Here is a 20914-nt window from a genome sequence, read left to right as displayed (position 1 = left end):
TTATATATATATATATACCCACAGAAAAAGCAAGTGGCTTAGTATCTCATAATATTACGAAAGTCTTCCCACAAATAAAATAAGTGAATTCTTCTTGTCAAAGTTTTCATATCATTTTTTAAATAATTATTTTAATAACTATATAATTGTGATAAGTTTGAAAATAAATAACTTAGAACGATGTAATTAAGGTTTTAAAGAGAGGTCAAATGTGTTTTTTTGTTATGGTAAAATTTGGTATTTTAACTAGAGTTTTTTTTTTCCTGGTATGAGATCATATGTGTCTTTTATGGCTTTTTCTTTAGGCATCCCCACAACTTTTAACTGCACCCCGTAATTTTTAAAATGACATTTTATTCTTTATAAAGATAACTTCTGGAACAAGTTTTTGGAATATCTGAAAATAAATTGTCTATAAAGAGTTTATATTTTACTTATAGATTACATAATTTAGAATATATTTTTTTGGATTTCACAATTTCAAAATTAAAAATAACTTTTCGAATTGTAAAATTTGAAAGACGTGTGACCTTTTCTTAACATATATTTTTAAATTTTAATCTTATATATAAAAAAAAAAAAAAACACTAGTCGAATTTAAATATATATAATTCAAAATGTAATATTAAATAATTGAAAAGTAAAAGAGATAGAAAAGAAAGGAGAAACAAAGGAGAGAAGAGAGACACTAGAGGAGGGAAAGAGAAAATAGAGAAATGGAGGATAGATGAGACAGAAGAAAAAAAAGGGGAGATATATACAAAGAAGAAAAAAATATTTTTTAAAAAGTTAAAATCCTATAATTTTAATTAAGTAAACTTTTCATAAATTTATAAATTTTTTATTTCTTTCTAAATTTGCTTTCCGTATAGCATATTTCATGAAAAATGTTATAAATTCTCTAAAGCCAATTACTTATCCTCTTTAAATTTCCTTTTCAAACACAAAATAGAAGTTCAATTAAGTTTTAGTTTAATGCTAGATGTGAATTTGTATATACATAGTATTATTGAATAATTAAAGTTTAAATTAAACTTGAAAAAATGTTTAAATTTGACTAATTTATATAAAGGAGTCAATTTAAACATGAACAACTTGTAAGAAAAACATAAATATAATTTGGTTATTTCCATTATAATTTACTTTTTTCCTTATTAGTAATTTTTCAAAAGTCTTGTTTAAGTATATTTTACATAAAATTGCACTTGTTTAAGGTGAAGTCGATGTATTCCATTACTTTATGTTTTCTTCTTCCATTTTGTTTGAGCAAGCATGGTTATTACAGCATGAAAGAGAATATGAGAAAGAAGATGTCTCAGGTAAACTAATTCATATCTGATTCATGTCAGGAGAAGGACATAAAATCAATGAATGAATCAATAACTAAGGTAGTCTCCAACATTTTCAAGAAGTTGAAGACTCCATCCATGCCTGCTTCACTAGCATAAGAAGTAAAAAAAGGGTGGTGATGGTGATATGTAAACACCACAAGTAGAAAACATACACTTCACAAACCAATCAAATAATATTTTAATCGTATTTAATTTATTTTTTAATTTTAAATATTATAATATTATAATGTGGTGTCAAATGTATGTTTTGAAAAAATTGTCTTGATCATCATCCCTTTGCTTCACCTCAAGGATTTTAGCTACTGATTCCTTTATATCCCACCTCTTATCCACATCAGCCTCACAACAATTCAAGGCAATCTTCAAAAGCTTCCCCATCTCTCCTTCACTGTTCTTTGTTTCCCCCATATCTTGATCAAACACAGCATTGGTCCACTCTTCTGGCACAACTGAATCCACCCAACTGGCCAAACTCACCTCACTTCCTTTACCCTTTTGCAAAAAGTTTGCAGGGAACTTCCCTGTTAGGATCTCCAGAATCAGTATTCCAAGACACCACACATCACTCTTCTTTGTAATCCTTCCATGTTGCAAATACTCAGGACTCTTGTATATCACCATGATGTCCTGAGCCAATTCCTGGTTTATCACTGGGACTAGGCCATAGTCTGTGAGGAGAGGCTCAAAAGATTCAGTCAAGAGAACATTAGAGGACTTGAGATTTCCATGTGGGGCAATTAGGCTTGGCATGTCCCTGTATAGATATTCAAGACCTTTTGCTATGCCTTTCACAATCTCCAACCGGACTGGCCACTCAAGGCTTGGTTCTCCCAGGGATTGGTGCCCTGAAACAAATAACCATTTATGTATCATTGTCTCTACCACAACAACCAAAGCTATTTATCTCTTTAGTAACCCTATCTTGTCAATTATATATGAATAAACAATGTGTTAAAATTTTCAGCCAATTACAAACTACCAATTTAGCATGTACAGTGCCTTTTTGTGTGTATGAAATAGTCACCTTAAAAATTAAAAAAAAATATATATATTTATTAATTGTGTAAAAATATCTGTTCTATCAGTCAATTAAACTCTTTATATATATACATATATGGAATTGAGTCAGTGAACAAAATGTCTACTTCATGACAAACCAGTTCAGTTCTTTTGTATGAAGTAAATATGGGAATTAAATTTGTGATGGAAGATAGATTTACAGAACAAATCTTCTGTGGACAAACTTATAACAACAAAATTAATTCAGGTATTTTTAGGGAAATTATTGCATGATATAAAATTCTGATGTGTTTATGGCAGTATGTCGCATGAAAGTTTTCTGAAGCCATAGACATATAGAGATTCTACATCTTAAGTCAAACTTTTATCTTAGCTTTATTTTTATTTATTCAGAGTGAACATAACACATATACAGCTAGTTTTATGACTTCTTACTTGAATGAGGATCAATTTAGGAGTAGTGAAGAACTAAACAGCTTCAATTCATGAATTAAAAAGTCTCATAAAAGTTGATAATACATACCATGAAGGCGAACAGCGAGACTGCCATTGTGAACATAGTCTGTGACCACGAGCTTCTCTTCCTTTCTGTAATAGTAAGCCACTGGAGGAAGCAAGTTAGGATGATTCAAACTCCCTAGCTTTCTCATGTGCTCTTGGAACTCTTCCTTCCCCACATTGTTCATCTGCTTGAACCTCTTCACCACTATTGTTGGCCCATTTATCAAAGCAGCCTTGTATGAAGAGCTGAAGCAGCCACTTCCCAAAATCTCAGCAGAGGCTTTCAGCAACTCTTGAAGGTCAAACCTTTCTCTGTCATCTCTCAGAAAAGAGAGTCTCATGGTATCCCCTCTTCTGCTGTGTGAGGAGCTCATTGACCTTGAGGACAAGTGGTTCTCATCACCCCCACCCCTCATACGCCCTTTGCCAAGGCCACTGGATGGATTGCCCAAGCTCGCTGCAGACTCTCGTTGCTTTCTTCTGTGAATGATGAACCCTACTGCTCCAATCACAAGCACTGCCAGGCCAACAACCACCACTGCCACAATGATGCTCGCAGTGGAGGGCTTCGCGGTGCAGGACTCCAATGGGTCTCCACATAACCTTTCATTACCTTCTCATTTCATGCATATTTAGATTGATGTTGAGCATGTAAATTTCATGTATATATGCTAGTTTAGAATGAATAATGCTCTTATCACTTCAAACATTTTTTGACTTAGTTTTGTTTTATGTTCCCTCTATTTTATATCATACATATGTGCACTTCTATATCTGCTTTTGTTCTTCATCTCTTCAGGTATGTGTTTCTTTCTATGCATGTTATACGTATGTAATCTATGTTGTAAAAATCGAATAGGGGGATTTGGAATTTGTGGTGACTCACCAGAGAAGGAAGAAACCGGCATTCTACTAATGGTGTGAGGAATCTGACCCTGCAACTCATTATTAGCAACATTAAACGATCTCAATCTGTTCAGGTGATGAAAATGGGGAATGGGGCCAGTGAATTGATTCCCATCCAACCTCAGCTCTATGAGTCTCGGTAACTGTGTCACCGAAGTTGGAATAAAACCCGAGAATTGGTTGTTCGACAGATGAATTTTCTTCAACCACTTCAACCCCTCGAAGGCCCTATAAGGAATCTCCCCAGAAAACTTGTTATTCGAAAGGTAAATAGACTTGAGACCAACCAAGAGGTGAATTTCGGGCCATGAACCCTCCAAATTATTGTTCATGAAACTCAAGGTTCTTAGGTAAGGCAATTCTTTTAGAGATTCTATGTCAATGACCCCTTTGAGCCCCATGTTCTCAAGCTTCACGCCCCACACTTTTCCTTCGTAGCAAAGAATGCCATGCCAGTTGGCATGGCCAACGTTGCAAGGAGGAGTGGTAGAGTTCCATGAGTCCAAGGAGGAACCGTAGTTTTCCAAGTTATCTTTGAGTTTGAGGAGCAATTCAAAGTCCGAAGCGGCAGAATAGAGAAGAAGGGGTGCTTGAAAAAGGATGAAGATGATCCAGTAATGCCTGCCACTTAGTGCCATAGTGAATGGTAGGCACCAGGGGCGGCGTGCGCGCCCTGAGGAGGGCGGGGCTCAGAATGGTGGTGAGATTAGGAGGCAGTGACGAGGTTGCAGAAGAGGAAGAAGAAGAATGAAGAGTTGGAGGGTGGAAAAGTTTTGATGGGATTGGAAGAAGAGGGTGAAAGAGGAAAGAAAAGGAAGTGTCAAGAATAGGAGATGGTGATGATAGAGAAAGTTGTTTAGAGAGAGGTTGACGAAGTCTCTTGTTCTTTTTTCTAGGCCTCACCACAATGTGCATGCATTCAAAGTGAGAAGCACCCGGAGAGCCTTCAGATTTCCTCAACACAAACAAACAATCCCTTCTCCATCCCTATTTTTAGATCCTCTTTTCTCTTCCCAGTGACTCTTCCTTGACATAACAACACTCCCATGCATGCATCCAACCCTATCACACACCTTCACTGTAACTTATCACCTTCAATTCCAACTTCCAGAGCACTCCCTCCTACAAGCTGAAACAACTTCCACATTATGTGATTAATTTATATATAAATATATATAAAAAAAAAAATTATAATTAAATGATATGAAAAATATTAAAATAATAATATTGAGGATTGGAATGTGGTAGTATAAGTCCCTATATCATTATCCAACCACGAATACCATATCTACATTTTACTTACAAATATTTGCATGTACATAATAAAGACAGTGTATACGCAGTCAGATTTATTTTCTTTAAAAAAACTCGATAAAACTTTCAAAACTATATGCATTTCTCTAAAATTAACTTCAAGAAAGCTCTTTCATATTTCTATCTTTTATTTCTTTCCTTTTTCCTTATTGCATTCCTCCTTCTATAAAGCATTAAAACTAATATTCATACATTTTTCCCTCACGCAAGCAAGATATTCAATTTGGTTCCTCGATGTAGTTTCTTTTAATATTGATCCACGAGAGCTTTTAAAAAAATTGTTCTTTTACTTTGTCGCCGATAATTTGGTTATGTGTGCAAGTATATAAACAAACCAAATATATATACAAGAAAGTCTAAATGTTTAAAATAATAATAAAAAAAGTCTAAATGTACAAGAAAGTCGAGCCAAAATGTCAATTTCTAGAAGTAATCACAATGTGGAGCATCTAATTGCAAAATATATTAAAATGCAGCTTCAGGTATCTGCAAGTGTGACTGACTCTGTAAATGTGATTAGGAATGAGAACTAGTGGGCACAAGGGCTTTACTCTATCAGAATGAAACACTTTTGAGGGTCAAACTCAGTGTACCCAACATCAACTAGACATAAACCATCAGGGGGTGCTGGAGGAGCAGTAGCACGCCTACATGTGGCATCCATGAGCTTTATCAAGGCATCATCTTCAGCACCAGCAGCAGCTTCTCTAATTGAGGTTGCTACAAGCACCCGAACCATCTATAAAAATATGATTAGCTTCAACCAAGGCAATTCAAAATAAATAAATCTAGCACACCAATTGTTCTAACGGAGGAATTAAAACAACTTTTTTTACAGGAAAACACAAGATAATGGTATTTAGCAAGAATTATGGGGGCATAAAAGGACTATTGGAGACAAGCTATGCGCCAGAAACCCAGCCCCATGACATTTCCATTATCAGGGAATAAAAAACACTTTTATGAGTAGAAGAATTGATAAAGCTATAGTAGTGTCTAAGAGATATTTAGGCTAACTCAAGCCTACAAACTCTTATAAGATATGTTAGGTAGATTATCTCCCTTTATATACTGTATTCTAGCAGTATCTCTAGTTAATGCTTGATTTTTTCTCAATATACCCCTTTCAAACTGTTTAGGCTTAATTCAATCCTACAAAACCAACTTATAAAGCAAGAATTGTCTTCCCTTGTATACTGTATTTTCACAATATTTCTAGTCAAAGTCTAACTTGGATTTTTCCTAATATCTATGTGTTGATTCTGAAAAATACCTCACGAGACATCGAGGCTTTTTTGGGATATTAATATCCATAATTGAAATCTATAGACCTAATAATAGTGAAAATGATAAAGAATTTAATTTAGAAGATGATGATTGATAATTCCAATCTAAAATAATTGTATTCACTTGTGTAGGTGTTCACTTGTATTTTATTGTTAAATATAAATGTTATTAATTTCAAGTATTTTTTTTAATTTAGTGTATATATACCTGGGTAGAATAGAACAATAAAATTGTACTTTAAATTGATTCATTTGTGTTGAAAATCAACTCGTCAATATCTAGAACGATAAAGGTGTTACTCCAAGCCATGCTATCGTGTCAACTTCTATTCATATTAAGTTACATTAACCTTGCAATAAACTTGGGATGCTTTACTTTTCATATTTACATCAACAGATTTGATTATCTACATTTTAACAATACATAAGAGAAGCCAAAAACCTTCATATGTTTCCTAGAGCGAAAGCAAAAATTACACAGCAGTTACCTTTCGTAGGAAGCGATTAGCTACCAGCTCAACACACATCACCTTTGTTTCTTCACCACAGTCCTAAAAATGTCACGAGTGAAATCCAGCATAAATACAGCTCTTCTCTCAACCAAAGTACACAGTAAACTCATAGCTAGAAGTGATTGTTGAATTACATTTGCCACAAGGGGGGGCCAAATGATTTGAAAGACGTCTCAGAAGATGCAATATATACACATGTAAAAATCACAGGAACTCATTGATAGTTTTTGACATGCTAATTTATTTATGGGAAAACCACTGGAAATCCATATTTGCTAAAACCACATACATGCTTTGAGAAGAAAGTGAAGAGAAGAGAGAGTCAAGGGCGTACTAATCATGTAAGTAACTAAATATTTTCTGAACAAATGAAATCTGTTAATATTGAAAGTCATACACAAAATTGCATAACTTTCATGTTACAGCAAGTTTAACCAAACGGATATGTTTAAAGTCATCCTAGGAAATATCAGCACATTTGGTAGGAGGCCAACTGACCAAATTAAAAAAAAAATAGTTGAATTCACTTCAATGCAGAATGAGCTAAATGGCCAAGACTTCTAATGAAAGTAATATGATACAATCTTCAGCTAATTAACAATATTACACTATATATTTCATACTGTGTATTTGAAAGGAACATTATAAAACCATTGAGAACCTAGTGAATGAACAGAAGGTTCTCTAGCCCTTTTCTAACATTTCTAGAAGATATAAAACTGCTGAGAACAGATAACATCATATAGAAAATATATTATAAAAGGATTTAATGATGCTTGTGCCACATATTGCAAACACCCAGCTCAGCAATGGCCCTTATTTCCCATATTCATTATACACTTGAAAAAATTTGCCCTACCTATTCTGTGGAAAAATATAACGAATAATTGATTTTTCATCATATGGTTAATGAATATGATTTGAATTCAACTATTGGTTTCTCAGTCACGTTTCTGCCTAGATCACTTGAAAGAATAAATCCAAAGCTAAGCTAGAAACAAAATGGATTCACCCCTATTGGAGCAAGTTTTAAGCCAAGCAATATTGCAAATCAGGAGCAAGACACATCCACAAGCTTAACCACACATAGCAAGAGCCACATAAACTGAAATAATTTCAATTAAGTATAATAATTCTGGGCAACAAAAAAAGAGATAAAGGAAAGACAAAAAATGGTTACATGGCTGGCACTCACAGTTGTTGGCAGTTTGACTTCCATAGCTCGAGCATGGTAAACAAAACACTCAGTAGGTGGACCACTGAAACGGAATGACAGTCATAAGCCAATTCAATGCATCACAACTCCCCTCCTCTTATAAGTCATGGTAACACCAAGCAAATATGTAAGTCGTGTCATGAATCAATAATCACAAAAGCTTAAACTGTTAAGTGAAAACCCGTGAATGGTATTTATATTATATTTCTAACAGGCTCCCTCTTGCAAAAGCCCTTTCAACCTTGAAGCTTGGACAATTCATAGACCCATCAACTTTGTGCTGAAATGAGACTTATTTTACAAGAAGAATAAAGAAAGCAAGAATTGAATTCTAGAGCTCTTGGCCATGAAGGATTTGATGTTAGATTGAAAAGTGCTCACAACTAAAACTACCGATAAAATTTGATTCATCGGAAACAATTGAAATAATTTAAGATTTAATTCCAAATAATTATCACACAACCATTAATTTTGCTACCCTCCCCAAAATATTATTGGTAGTTTCTCTAATGTGCACTGCAGACGAATGAGATGATGAAGTGAGCATTGATAGAAATTCAAGAATTAAGTTCTTACTCATTTCTTGAAGCTTTTGTATCACGAGCAAACATCTTGTAGGATAGCAGTTTTCCTTCCAATTTTCTCAAAAGCACATTTACCTTGCTTACACTGAACAGATAGGATTTCTCTTGATTTTCTATCCCGTCCTTGCTGGAAGAATCATGCATTTCATTATATTTAGAAATGTCACAGGACTCCCCATTGCTGTTACTTTGGTCCCTGTACCCATTGGTAAGTGGAAATATATAAAGGTAATGCCTCCATTTGGCAGAGAAATTCGGATGAAATACGCGTGATACCTACAATGAGTCATATCTTATCAGAATAACTATTCCATGAAGTGTGAAGAACAAAGAACTCAATTCTACAAGCCATCTTCTTTGTTTGTCACAAGCAATTGATATCAAATATTAGCTCCCATTGCAGATTTCCTGAAAAGGATATTACCTCAGAAACTGATATGACTCTAAGTTTTCCTAGAGCTGCTTGATTGATAGCATCTTCAATATCTCTTGGTTTAACATCCTTCTTCCATGTATCTGTGTATATAATGAACCCTATATCAGGAGTGCAAAAAACCTTAACAAAAACCAAAGAGTGCTAAAAATGAACCTACTCACCCACTACCCTGTATGCCTCACTATCTGGGGAAAAATTCATGTAACTTCTGAAAGTTTTCTTTCCTTACATGGCATAACACTAATTTAATAAATTGAAAAATATAGCCCTGCATGATAAGCGTCATTTCCTCCAAGACTATAAATTGTGTCAATGCAAGAATGTTTTAGTGTTGTTGAATCCATACATAAGAACATGGGAACATATCACTGAAAAATTTAAGAAAGGGTTTCTTTGGTTCTTTCAAAATCTGATAACATGCATTAGTTGTATTTCATGTTATAAATGATTTCAATCATAGTTCTTATAGTCCCAGTCTACCTTATGACTTGATGCTGGTGATAACTTCTTTCTTTCTTCTTTTATGGTTTCAGTTAAGCTTCTGGTGTACTTAGACTTGCCTCCAAGTTTGGTATTCATTAAAAGAACCATATTAATAGATCTCACATAACCTATAAGGAACCATCCATTCCGTAGACAACAGACTTACCAGAATCACATCAAGCAGAAGAACTTTCTACAAAAATTTAAATATTCACCAGAGAAAAATAAAAAAGAGTATCTCTAGTTTCAATTATGATTTTTCTTGCCTCTAGAAAACAGAGTAACCTAACCATCCAAGTTCCCACAGCCTACAAAGAGTTCCCCATACCACAGGAACCCACTGTGAGGAAACAAGCAATCAAATAAAATTCTGCCAGAACGAGGCAGAAACTACCCAAGAAAGAGCAGAATCACGCTACGGAGGCCTTTTGGTGGTCCCAAAAATCAAAGATATTACTGTACGTGGATATGAGAAGGCATAGGCATTTCAGATGCCCTTTATTCAGGAAATATACGTTTTGAGTAAGGACATGTGAATGTTAAATTTAACCAACCAAAGACATCATACACATCTAGGCATCTAAGAGGCCATATCAAATGAAGTCAGGTATTAACACATTTGATGTAAGAAATTTCCAAATCAATCAAAGTGCCTACTGCTGATTATAGAACTATAAGTGCATAAACATGAGGTCAAATAGTACTAAACAATCTTAGTCCCAAATACTGCAATTATAAGAGATCCTTTGGGACTCCAGATTTATCTTCTTAGTTCTTACATGCTGAAATCAGAGTGTGTGACAGTTTATGTATACAAAGTCTTGGACATAGGAAAAGAATTACTGATAACAGGGAAATTACTTACAGAAAGAACAGACTTGTTGAAGGCCTGTCACACCTTTGTCTGTACGACCAGCAACAACAGCACAACCTTCAATAGGCAAACCTTTATCCTTTAGCAGTTGTGTTTTCTTTTCATCAACAAATTTGCCAAGTGACGCTTCTACAATGCTGCATGAACAAATGAGTACAAGAGCAAGAAGCAGAATTATCATCCAATAAAAAGGTAAACCAATGGTGAGCATGAAGCAGTAAAGGAGAAGACAAGGAAACACTTGTACCATGTTCAATTGTGTCACACACCTATATCAGTATGCATTCTAAAGATCAACTAATATTCATGAAAATTTATATACACAAGTAACATAATACAAATTGAGAAAGCTAGTTGGTAAAGGCATCTTATATGTGACAAAAACCGCAATACGCTAGCCTCATAACTCTGTAATAACACAAAAAGGTACTCCATCCAACTGATGGTAAGATATTCCATTTGCAATAGGCACAAAACTGCAGAAGCCGTAAATGTATGAAGTGCAACTTGCCCTTGGACAGTGTTCAAGCCTGGCTGCTTTTGCCACCCATCAAATGAACCCCCATGATACGAAAGAATAATTTTGAACGTCCTCCTCGCCCACCTCCCAGAGCGATCCTCAGATGCAACACTTTCCAACTCACTCTGATCAGAAAGTGCTGCAATTCCAGTATCATTGTGATCAAGAATTGTCTGATAGAAAGCCATGAATTAACATACAAATAGTCAAAGACAGTACTCACACATACACACCCCTAACCATTCATAAGATAGCAAACATTCCATTTACACTGAACATCAGAATCAGAAATTAGGGTTCAGATACTACAAGCAGAAAATTTACAAAATTGCCTACCTGGGGTCCGAAGAGAAGTGACAGAGACAAGTTGGCACGGACAACGTTGAAGTAAAAATCATTGACTCGTTGCCAAGGCCTTGCATACATAAATTGGAAACTCTCCCTGAAACCCAGATAACATCACAACACATCAATTGAAACTAAATGCAAGAAATGTAAAACAGAAAATGGAATTACAGAGAAGAAAGTTGCTTACCTCGCAGTCCATCTTGCGTATTCGGAGGGATCGGTGTGGTTGTAATGCACGTGACTTTCAGTTTCACTTTCAACTTCCCTTTGGTTATTCATGGAAACGGAACGAAAGAGTGAGTTCTGTAAGCAATGTTGATGGTTTCTGTGGAAACTGATGAATATATGTTTGGCAATGCCAACAGAGTATGCACTGAACATGGAAATAGGAATTTGCAGTGAAAAAGAAACGAGACACTTGGCTCCTCCTGCAAGAGCGGTTCAATTCTATGGTAATGTTCACCCGAAATACCCAAAATTGGTTTTCCACTAACAAAATGATAACATTGGACACTCATCTTATCGTAACGGGATATCGACATTTTATAGCAGAGGAAATATCCAATTCAAAAAGTATTTATTAGATTTTTGAGAATTTTAGTACGGTTTAAACACAATTTAAAAAAATATATATATTATTTTTCTAAAAAGTCAAACTTTATTGTATAAATTGTTATTATGATTATAAAAATAAGACACAAATATTTTTGTAAATTAGTCATAAAAAACATACTTCTGCTCAAAAAAATAATCTGAAATATACTTGTGCACATAATCTTTATTGTCAATTTATATAATTCATAATTATATAATATATAGATCTATGTCCTCATGTCCTACATTTTAGAGATTTTACGTATCTCCATATCCATGTTCGTGTCGTATATCATTGTTTTTTTTACATTATCAAAATATTTTCAATGTGGATTGAAATATTATTTCAATAATATCATTTATAATTAATGTAGAAAATTTAATCTCGTTTATAATAAATAAATAAAAAATATATTTAATCATTTGAAAACTATTCATTCATTTAATACGTTTGTTAAATTTTTATTAAAGATAAACTTTAAATAAATTTAAATTTAACTCAACTTATAAAACTAATTTATAAATATATATCATAAATATATAACTCAACCACTCTATTGTGAATTTTATTTCGTATTCCATCATATATGTTATTTTCTGGTTACCATAAAAGAAAATCTGTATTTTCTTATTGTGTAGTTAATTTTATATTAAAAGAATTTATTTCAACATGGTAGTCCATTAGAATTTTGATATAATAGAACACATTTTTTTTTCTTTAAACTATGTAATGAAACTATTTGAAGTGATATAATACGAGTATATCTTTTTACATAAGTTTTTTAAAAAATTGTGGGTATTTGAAAAAAACCTTCATAACATCAAGAAATTATTTTTCCTAAAAACATAATATAACATATTTCTTGTTTTTAAAATATGTTCTCACTTATTTCTTTCATTTATGGATTTTTTTTAACTAAATTCACAATCTCTCATATTTAAAAGATGGAATGATGATGATAAACCACTTTTAATTTTGCTTATATTTCTATTATCAGTTTACTTTAAAAACAACTACTACTCTCTTTTGTAACAATCATATTTATATGTTTAGATGTTAGTCAAAACTTCTATTATATTAAAAGAATAAGGTTTGTTTTACACTATAAAAAAATAATTATTCTACAATTAATTTTTAAAATAAAATAAAATAAAATAATAAAATATTAATTTATTTAAGTATCAAATAAATATAACTTCGTGTCAAAGATAACATATTTATATTAAAAATACAATTTGTTACTTTTATATCTTTTCTAACCATTCATTATTCAAGGAGTATAACCCAATAATAAATTAATTCAGATTAAAAAAATAAAAAAATTATTGAAACGTGAATTTATTTTTTAAAAATTATAAACTGATATATTTTGATTATGTAGTTGTTAAAATATATATTTTTATTTAAAACACCTAATTATTCTTTCTAAAGCCATAGACTATAAACACCGGTTCACATAAAATGCAAACTTTACGTTTTTTCTGTTGAATTTCTTAAAAAAAATAATTTAATATTTCGTAGGCTTATACGATTTTCGTTTTTATGTCATGTATAAAAAAATTTGACTTGCTTTATTTAGTATTTTCCTTTTAAAATTTGAAACCACTTTGATGAAATTAGAACTCAATCACATTATTTTGGTAAAAAAAATGGAAAATATTATTTTTGACGCTCAAAAAGTAGGTAATAATATAATATTGAAAATCTATTATAACAATATAATAATATTTTAAATTAAAAATAAAACAAATATAATTAAAATATTAATATTTTAAGTGGTAAGTGTATGTGTTACACCCAAAAAAATCTTAATTTTTTTAATTTTATTTCGTAATAAAGAAAAGGAAATAATTAGGAATTGATTAATTAAAAATAGGGGTGTCATTCTCGTAGTTTATTTTGAAGACGAAGGTTGAAAGGGAAAGAAAGTGTTACTGAAGAGAACAGTGTCACATAAATTAGAGGGAGGAACCCTCGATTTGTGCTTGCGCTCTATCTTTTTCAATTTTCTTCCCTTTTTCTTGCTTTGCGTTGAGTTCAGTAATTCCAACAACATTGCGCAATTTTCAAGCCGATTCCTACTATCAACTAAGCACTTGTAAGTTCGTATTTCTTCGTCTAGGGTTTTCGTTTTTTTTTTCCTCTTCAAATGATCACCTGAACTCATATTTGCTGCTGATAAGTAACGGATACTATTCGTCGCTCAGAATGCGTGTATGCATGCTATTTTAGTTTTGTTTTTGAAATTTGTTTGTAATTGATTCTTGTTTTGCAGTTCCGTTCGTAATCTGGAGTTATGAGTTTGTCTTCGGCAGATGCTTTTCCGGAAAATCAGGTAATGATGCCTCTGTGTTTTGTAATCTGGATTGAGTTTTTTTCTTCACTAGATGTTTCCTTTTTTTGGTCCGAAATCTTCTCTATGTTGAGCCAAACACAATCTGGATTGTTGTGAGAAAACTTAGGGTAATGTTGTGCTAGAATGTTTATTGCATTAAGGATTCAGAGTACTTTAAAGGTAGATGTTGGTGTGTGTGTGTTTGTTTGTTTGCCATTTGATATGAAATTAATGGTAAATTTGTTTCGAATTTGATGAATAGAGTAGGTCTGTGTGTGTGTTTGCCTTTTGATATGAAATTAATGGTAAATTTGTTTCGAATTTGATGAATAAAGTAGGTCTGGGATCATAGTCTCAAGTGTTTTTCCCTCTGTTTTTTTCATTGGATTAAATATGTATTTCCAGGAAGTTATGCTGGAGTTCCGTGCTGGTAAAATGTTTCTCGAGGGAAAAAAGGTTGTTCCTGATACACGGAAAGGGCTTGTTCGAATTGCTAGGGTATGGTATAGTTGAATATTGAATAATAATCAATATTATTCCTGGTATTTTAAACACTTGACTGCCACTACATTTCTTAAAGTGGTTACTTTTGTCTCAGGCTGAGGAGGGATTAGTCCATTTCCAGTGGCTTGATCGCACACAAAATGTTGTTGAAGACGTATCCTTTGTTTTCTGTTTTTGTTATTCACTTCAAGGGAAATATATATATATATATATATATATATATATATATATATATAGGAACCTAAGGCTAATTGGAATGATGACACATTTTTGAACCACGGGTTAACATTGTGAATATTTAAATAGTGGGATACTAACAGTCTGCTAGAAGCAAATCATGGATAACTGAATGCTAGAGATTGAGCTGTGAACTTATTAATATTTTACTTTGTTCTAGACATGAAATAAGTGAGTCATTTTTTTTAACATCTGTAATTTGAAGTTCGTTTTGATTGCTGTCCTCAAATTTGTTGTCTTCTGAGTTGTTTTTCCTGTTCCTTTCTGACCATTATTCTGTTGATTATTTATCATTATTTTTTTACGGCATCACTGTGAGTCTATAATATTATGTTCCTTTGTGCTGGATTTATCTTGATTTTTCTTGACCCAGGCTGAAACAGGATCAGATAATATTTCCGAATGAGGCTGTTTTTGAGAAGGTTCCATTGCTTTACCGTCAATCATTTTGGTTTTACTATTTTTTTTATGATTATAATGACTCTAATTATTGGTTGTGTAGGTTAATCAAACATCTGGAAGGGTTTATATATTGAAGTTTACTAGCGATGACAGGAAATTCTTCTTCTGGATGCAGGTTGTTCTTACTACTAAATATCCTTTTATCCAGTAAGGGTTTACTTGTATGACTAGCTAGTTCTTACATTTCTATATTATCCTTCATTTTGTCTAGGAATCAAATGCTGACGGTGACTTGCAACTGTGTAGCTCAGTGAATGATTACATTAATAGACCATTGGGTAAGTTGCCTTTTTTTTTACTTGAAAGTAGAAAATGCCAAACTTTCTTTTTGTTAGCTTAAGCCTTCTGTCATCAGGCTGCTTAAACGTCATTTACGAAATAAGATTTTGTTCTTAATATAAATGAAAGGAAAGTAGTCATGGCAAATATTTTCTAATTCAATCTTTAAATAGTTTTGGAAAATATTACAGTTTTCTTTCATTTTGAATTATTGATTTTTGGCTGAGAAATTTAATAAATTGGCAACCACTTCTTTCAAGAAGTATACATAGTCCATTGTAATCGAACTCTATTATTTTTGACAAAGCTTTTCAGAATACATGAAAACCATTGAACATGTTTCAAGTGGCTCTTAATTTTCATCTAAGTTGCATGATATGGGTAGGGATGCTTGTAAATGTACAGGTATGGGTATGAAATACTACAAACTAGCACATGTTGGGGTATCAGGTGCCACGGGATATTACATAAAAGATATAAAAACATAAAGTAAAGGGATTAAATCATTAATTAAATGCAATATTCTCAACATTACCCAACAACTCTAATATTATGTCAGCAAAAATATCTGAGAAAAACACATTTTGAAAAGTATTCATATGGTTCATTAACAGCAAATCGAACAACTTAACTTGGTGCTTTGTGTGGACCTTTCTATTCAAGTAATTAGTGAGTATTGGTTACATACTGATGTGTGATAAGTAGTGGTAACATATACATACCTGGTATGACTGGCTACAACTAATATTTAGAAGAAGTATCCATGTGTCACAGATTTTCATTAGTTGCCTGACCCTTCAAGCATAACTTCAAGTTGTCTGTTTTTCTTTAGTTTGGTCAATGTTTTATGGGAATGAATAAGTATATAACTAAAGCATTTTATAGTTGTTTGATCCTTTTGATTAAGGTGACTCATATTTTCTTGTAACTGGAGCTATATTATCACAAGAATAAGTAGTCTGAATTGGCTCCATATCATCTCAGATATGTAAATATTAAATTTCATCTCCACTAATAGGTTAGGTGATCCCAGGTACTATGATTATTAATTATATACGTAGAGGTGTCTCTAGCTGTGAACAACACTACTGAACAAATTTGTAGTTGGAAACCTTCTGTTTTGTTTTGGCTCTTGGATATTGTTTTGAATAAGGTCTATGGTTATTTCATAGTGACATAGGCAAATAGCTATATTTGTAACATGGAAATAATAGGGAATTATATACTGATTTACAGAGTTAGGTGAAGAGGAGCCTGAGGGATCCCTTCCACTTCAAGTGTCTGAAGATATGGCTGAGGATGACATCACATCTAGGTATTGATGTATTTTGGATATTTAAATGTTTGCAGATTCTATGACTCACAATTAATGATTTCTTTTTCTTGGTTTGTTTTTCTCTTTTAATTGATTAAAGTAATTTGCACGTCTTGGTACAAAATACTATCAGATGAAATTCTGATAAAGTTCTGATGAAAGTGGGAAATAATGATGCACTGGCCAAATCTAATGAGTGGTTCCTCTTTGACAGTAGAATTCAGTGCATATCCTGTACTTTTTAAATGTATTTATATCCTTTTTGTGCTAGACTGTTTGATTCAAAGCCGAACCACTGTGTCGTGGCTATGAAAACAAAATTAGCTTTTAACGTGGAGATTTCCCAATGAATTAGTTGGAAACAACCATTTTTAGAATTTGGGCTTATACTCAGGGTGACAAATTGACTTGTTGGGTGATAATTTTCCATGTTTTATAAGCACTACTTGGACCTTGTCTCTAGTCTATGCTGGCTCTCAACCCCTTAAGAGTTGACACTGTAGCAGCTCCACACTAAGATGCTTCACTAAGTCCTTTTGGCTAGCGCCTTCTATTTAGCCTATTTTAAAATACTGGCAACCCACTTTGACTAGGTGTCCTTAATGTGGCTTTCCAGCCATCGTTGTAAGTCTGGTGCTTAGAATCTACAAGTAGATTTAATTTTGATGCAATATATGCTGCTTTTATGACAAATAGTTCTTTAATGAAGAGTCTTAGATAGTGGAGTTAGATCTAGCTCAACGTTACAAAGTCAGCTTGCAAGGTGATATTTACACCAAATGACTTGCATGCTATAATCTAGTCATATAGCTTGTAGATGGGCGATCTCTAACACAACCGCTCATGTGGAGGACTCACGTTTTGAGCGTGAGATTAGATATTTGAATTGAAGGTATTCCGATTGCAACCTTGTTAGTTTTATGCCTAACTTACAAAATCGGCTTGTAATGTGAGGTTTGAATCCATTTATATATACTATAATTTGATCATATTTATAGTTGATATAGGATCTCTACTAAAATAAAATAAAAGGTAAAGGCCTGAAAATGTTGTCAAGCTTTTAAACTACAAAATTATTTTCATTAGCAAATTGTCTCATCTCGGCCAGCCAATGTTCTAAGTTCTTAATGACGCATGGCTTCCTTATTCATCTCACTGCTAAATATCTTCAAATTTTTTTCCAAGCATGAGATTATGTTATTTAAGGTCGTAGGAGTCATGACCATTCTTCTTTTGAGATTTGGTAGTCTAAATTGAGGTTACATTTTATAGGGTAAAATGTTTAGTTATGCCTTTGACTGAAAATCAATAGTTGGGTGGGATGGGATTATGATGAATCTCACTTTGTTTTATATTGCTTATTCTTATATATGGCCAACTAGACACTAAATTATGCGTTGGATTTTTTTTGTTTAAAAGAGCTGCAAACCTAGGTATCCCAAACTTGCGTGTGGAAGCAACTAGTGATGCACCGTCTTCTGGTCGGGTTAGATTGGAAGATCTCCAGAGAATATTGAGTGACATTGGGCCTGCAGGTATCAAGTTCGCTTGAAAGAAACAAATCTCCTTTTATATATTTTTAATTATTGAGGCCTAATCTATTTTTATTTTCTATTGCAGATAGTATTATTGATCCTGATGGAGGTAATCTTTCCGCGTACTATATTCCATTCCTTTTGAATACAAGGATAAAGGTGTCTTCAACACGTAGTATTGCATGCTATTTTTACATCCAAAGTTCAAACTAGAGACTGTATGGATCATACTGAAGTGCATTTTTCAGCATGATGATGAGATAGGAATAAATATGAACTAACCAGGATACAAGATTTTATCTGGCTCAGTTATGGGTAACAATGTTTGGTTCACCACTAGAGTGATATTAATTTTGGGGGGGGCTCCCGGATTCACTATTTAATATGCATGCGCAATGTTATAATGTCCAAAGTTTCATGTTTAATGCCAGTTATCATTGCTGCCATGCTTTTTGATTTTGAACTTCTGATTGCCAATGTAGGATGTGGTGGATTTGTAGGAATAAGTTAGACTGTGCATCTTATCTTTTTTGGGGGCAAAATGTTGGTAAAATAAATCTACTTTTAACAATTTTCCTGTATTTCATTAGGCCTGGGACTTGGCGATATACTGAAGCCTGATCTAATAATGCCATTGATGGAGACATTACCTTTGGAGCAGCGTTTAGCTCCCTACTTACCTGAGGTAGATGTCAATGTGGTAATTGAGTTTTAGTATTCCTTAAGTTACAGATTCATGCAATATTGTTTGATGCAGGGTAAGTCCTCTCCAGAAGAGATATTGGAGTTGTTGCAGAGCCCACCTTTCCGTCAGCAAGTAGATTCATTTACTTATGTGAGAATACAGTGCTTCACTTATCTTATTTTACATTTCTTTTCAAAATATACTTAACAAATGTGTTTATTTATTTATCGCTATAGGTACTTCGGACGGGGCAGATAGACTTGTCTCAGTTTGGAATTGATCCAAGTAAATGTGAGTAGTACTTTCTTCTTAGTCTTTAGTCCGGGCATTATTGAGTTCTATTCTAGAATGGCCACATTTGTATTTTCTTCTCAAATCTAGCTTCTTGTGAGGACGTGTTATAATGGCTGCTTTTTTTTTTTTATCGAGTTTGAAGTGAGTTGTGGGAAAAGGGACTTGTCATTGAACACCACTCAGATAATTTTGCAGCATTTTCTTCCTAACTTCTATGCCTTTTTAGGGCTTAAACGTGTGTTGCATGGTTGTCTTGTACGAAATTGGGAATTTCCTATTTCATGCGTTTTGTGAAAGGTCACAAAAATGAGAAAAAATAAGTTAGAAACTATTATCGAATTATTGGTTTGATAATTTAATATTGATGGAAATTTTTTTCTTTCATGGCAGACAAGTTCACGGTTTTGTCTTTTCTTGAGGCTCTTGAGGATTCCGTTTCCGAGTCGTTAGAGTCTGAAGATAGGCAAGATGATCAGGATTTAAGATCTCAATCTTGTAATCGTCATGACCCAATGGATGAATCTCAGTAGAGTGGCTTATTCAGCATCGTTTTTTTATTTATAGATTCAAGAATCATCTCATGTTTTTATTTTCTTTTCATGGACATTTTCTGCTTAAAAAGAAATTTAAAATGCAGTGGGAAAAAGTTGCAAATATAATTTGAGAATCTTTCAAGGTTATAGTGAGTTATTGATCAATAAAGTCTAAGCAATATGTTTCCCGTTTCTTCAAAAGTCATTTTCATAATTTATACTAGTATGTATAATAAATTAAAGTTTAAATATGTTGTCAGTCTTGAAAAATTTGAATATCTATTTTTGGGTTTTCGGTTCTCCAAATTTAGATGTTTTTACCCTAGATTTTCGAAAACTGTTTTTCAATCCCTCATAAATGCTAATAGCGTGAATTTGTAATTTATAGTAGTGAAAAGTCAGAATTTAAGCTTTAATATAAACTAATAGATTTGCAAATGGGCATTAGTCCCGTATCAACCTTGTGTAGCATCCCCAGTGCTTCTCCACATGTACCATGCCACCTTGCCCAGCGTCAGACCTTGTATTGCTCTTCTAAAAATGTTATAGTAAAGTTTAGGAAAGTTGAAAGATAAGTGTTGAAAAGTGGCTCTTGATAAGGAAAACGTCATTGTTCAAACTGTAATCAAACGACCCAACTTAGACAGACCCCTTGGATTTGGTTCTCCACATTTGAAAACTTCAGTGAAAAACTAAGGCCAATGCAAATTAGTTTTAGGCAATAAAATAAAAATATGCTTAAAAATGTTAACTCCATAAATTTAATTAGTTCCTACGTACAATGACTC

The 20914-nt window shown here is 33.1% G+C and overlaps 3 protein-coding genes across 4 annotated transcripts; 1 reads left to right on the top strand and 2 right to left on the bottom strand.

Moving 5' to 3' along the window:
* Positions 1 to 1457: 1457 nt before the first annotated feature.
* Positions 1458 to 4908, bottom strand: LOC137812773 (pollen receptor-like kinase 1). The gene is made up of 3 exons (XM_068614967.1): positions 3760 to 4908; positions 2896 to 3486; positions 1458 to 2197 (listed from the first exon to the last, which is right to left on the bottom strand). The coding sequence occupies exons 1-3, from the start codon at positions 4415 to 4417 to the stop codon at positions 1587 to 1589; spliced, it is 1860 nt and encodes a 619-aa protein (XP_068471068.1). The 5' UTR covers positions 4418 to 4908; the 3' UTR covers positions 1458 to 1586.
* A 530-nt stretch (positions 4909 to 5438) lies between these two features.
* Positions 5439 to 11872, bottom strand: LOC137812775 (uncharacterized). 2 transcript variants are annotated; one of them, XM_068614971.1, is made up of 9 exons: positions 11540 to 11872; positions 11341 to 11446; positions 10996 to 11177; positions 10476 to 10621; positions 9116 to 9207; positions 8684 to 8967; positions 8087 to 8150; positions 6868 to 6930; positions 5439 to 5832 (listed from the first exon to the last, which is right to left on the bottom strand). In XM_068614971.1, exons 1-9 carry the CDS (start codon positions 11731 to 11733, stop codon positions 5641 to 5643), a joined length of 1323 nt encoding a protein of 440 aa, XP_068471072.1. In that variant the 5' UTR covers positions 11734 to 11872; the 3' UTR covers positions 5439 to 5640. The 2 variants fall into 2 exon arrangements, with proteins under 2 accessions (XP_068471072.1, XP_068471071.1); XM_068614970.1 differs by having other exon boundaries at positions 8072 to 8150; positions 11540 to 11867.
* Positions 11873 to 13843: 1971 nt separating this feature from the next.
* LOC137812776 (26S proteasome regulatory subunit RPN13) lies at positions 13844 to 20327 on the top strand. The gene is made up of 14 exons (XM_068614972.1): positions 13844 to 14045; positions 14223 to 14282; positions 14688 to 14780; positions 14881 to 14940; positions 15407 to 15445; positions 15526 to 15600; positions 15697 to 15763; positions 17001 to 17079; positions 18499 to 18614; positions 18700 to 18723; positions 19205 to 19299; positions 19372 to 19449; positions 19536 to 19590; positions 19984 to 20327. The coding sequence occupies exons 2-14, from the start codon at positions 14244 to 14246 to the stop codon at positions 20121 to 20123; spliced, it is 960 nt and encodes a 319-aa protein (XP_068471073.1). The 5' UTR covers positions 13844 to 14045; positions 14223 to 14243; the 3' UTR covers positions 20124 to 20327.
* The last annotated feature ends 587 nt before the right edge of the window (positions 20328 to 20914 follow it).

The sequence above is a fragment of the Phaseolus vulgaris genome, chromosome 2, assembly GCF_000499845.2.
Source record: "Phaseolus vulgaris cultivar G19833 chromosome 2, P. vulgaris v2.0, whole genome shotgun sequence".
NCBI lineage: Eukaryota > Viridiplantae > Streptophyta > Magnoliopsida > Fabales > Fabaceae > Phaseolus > Phaseolus vulgaris.
This window is presented reverse-complemented; position numbering and strand designations above follow the sequence as displayed.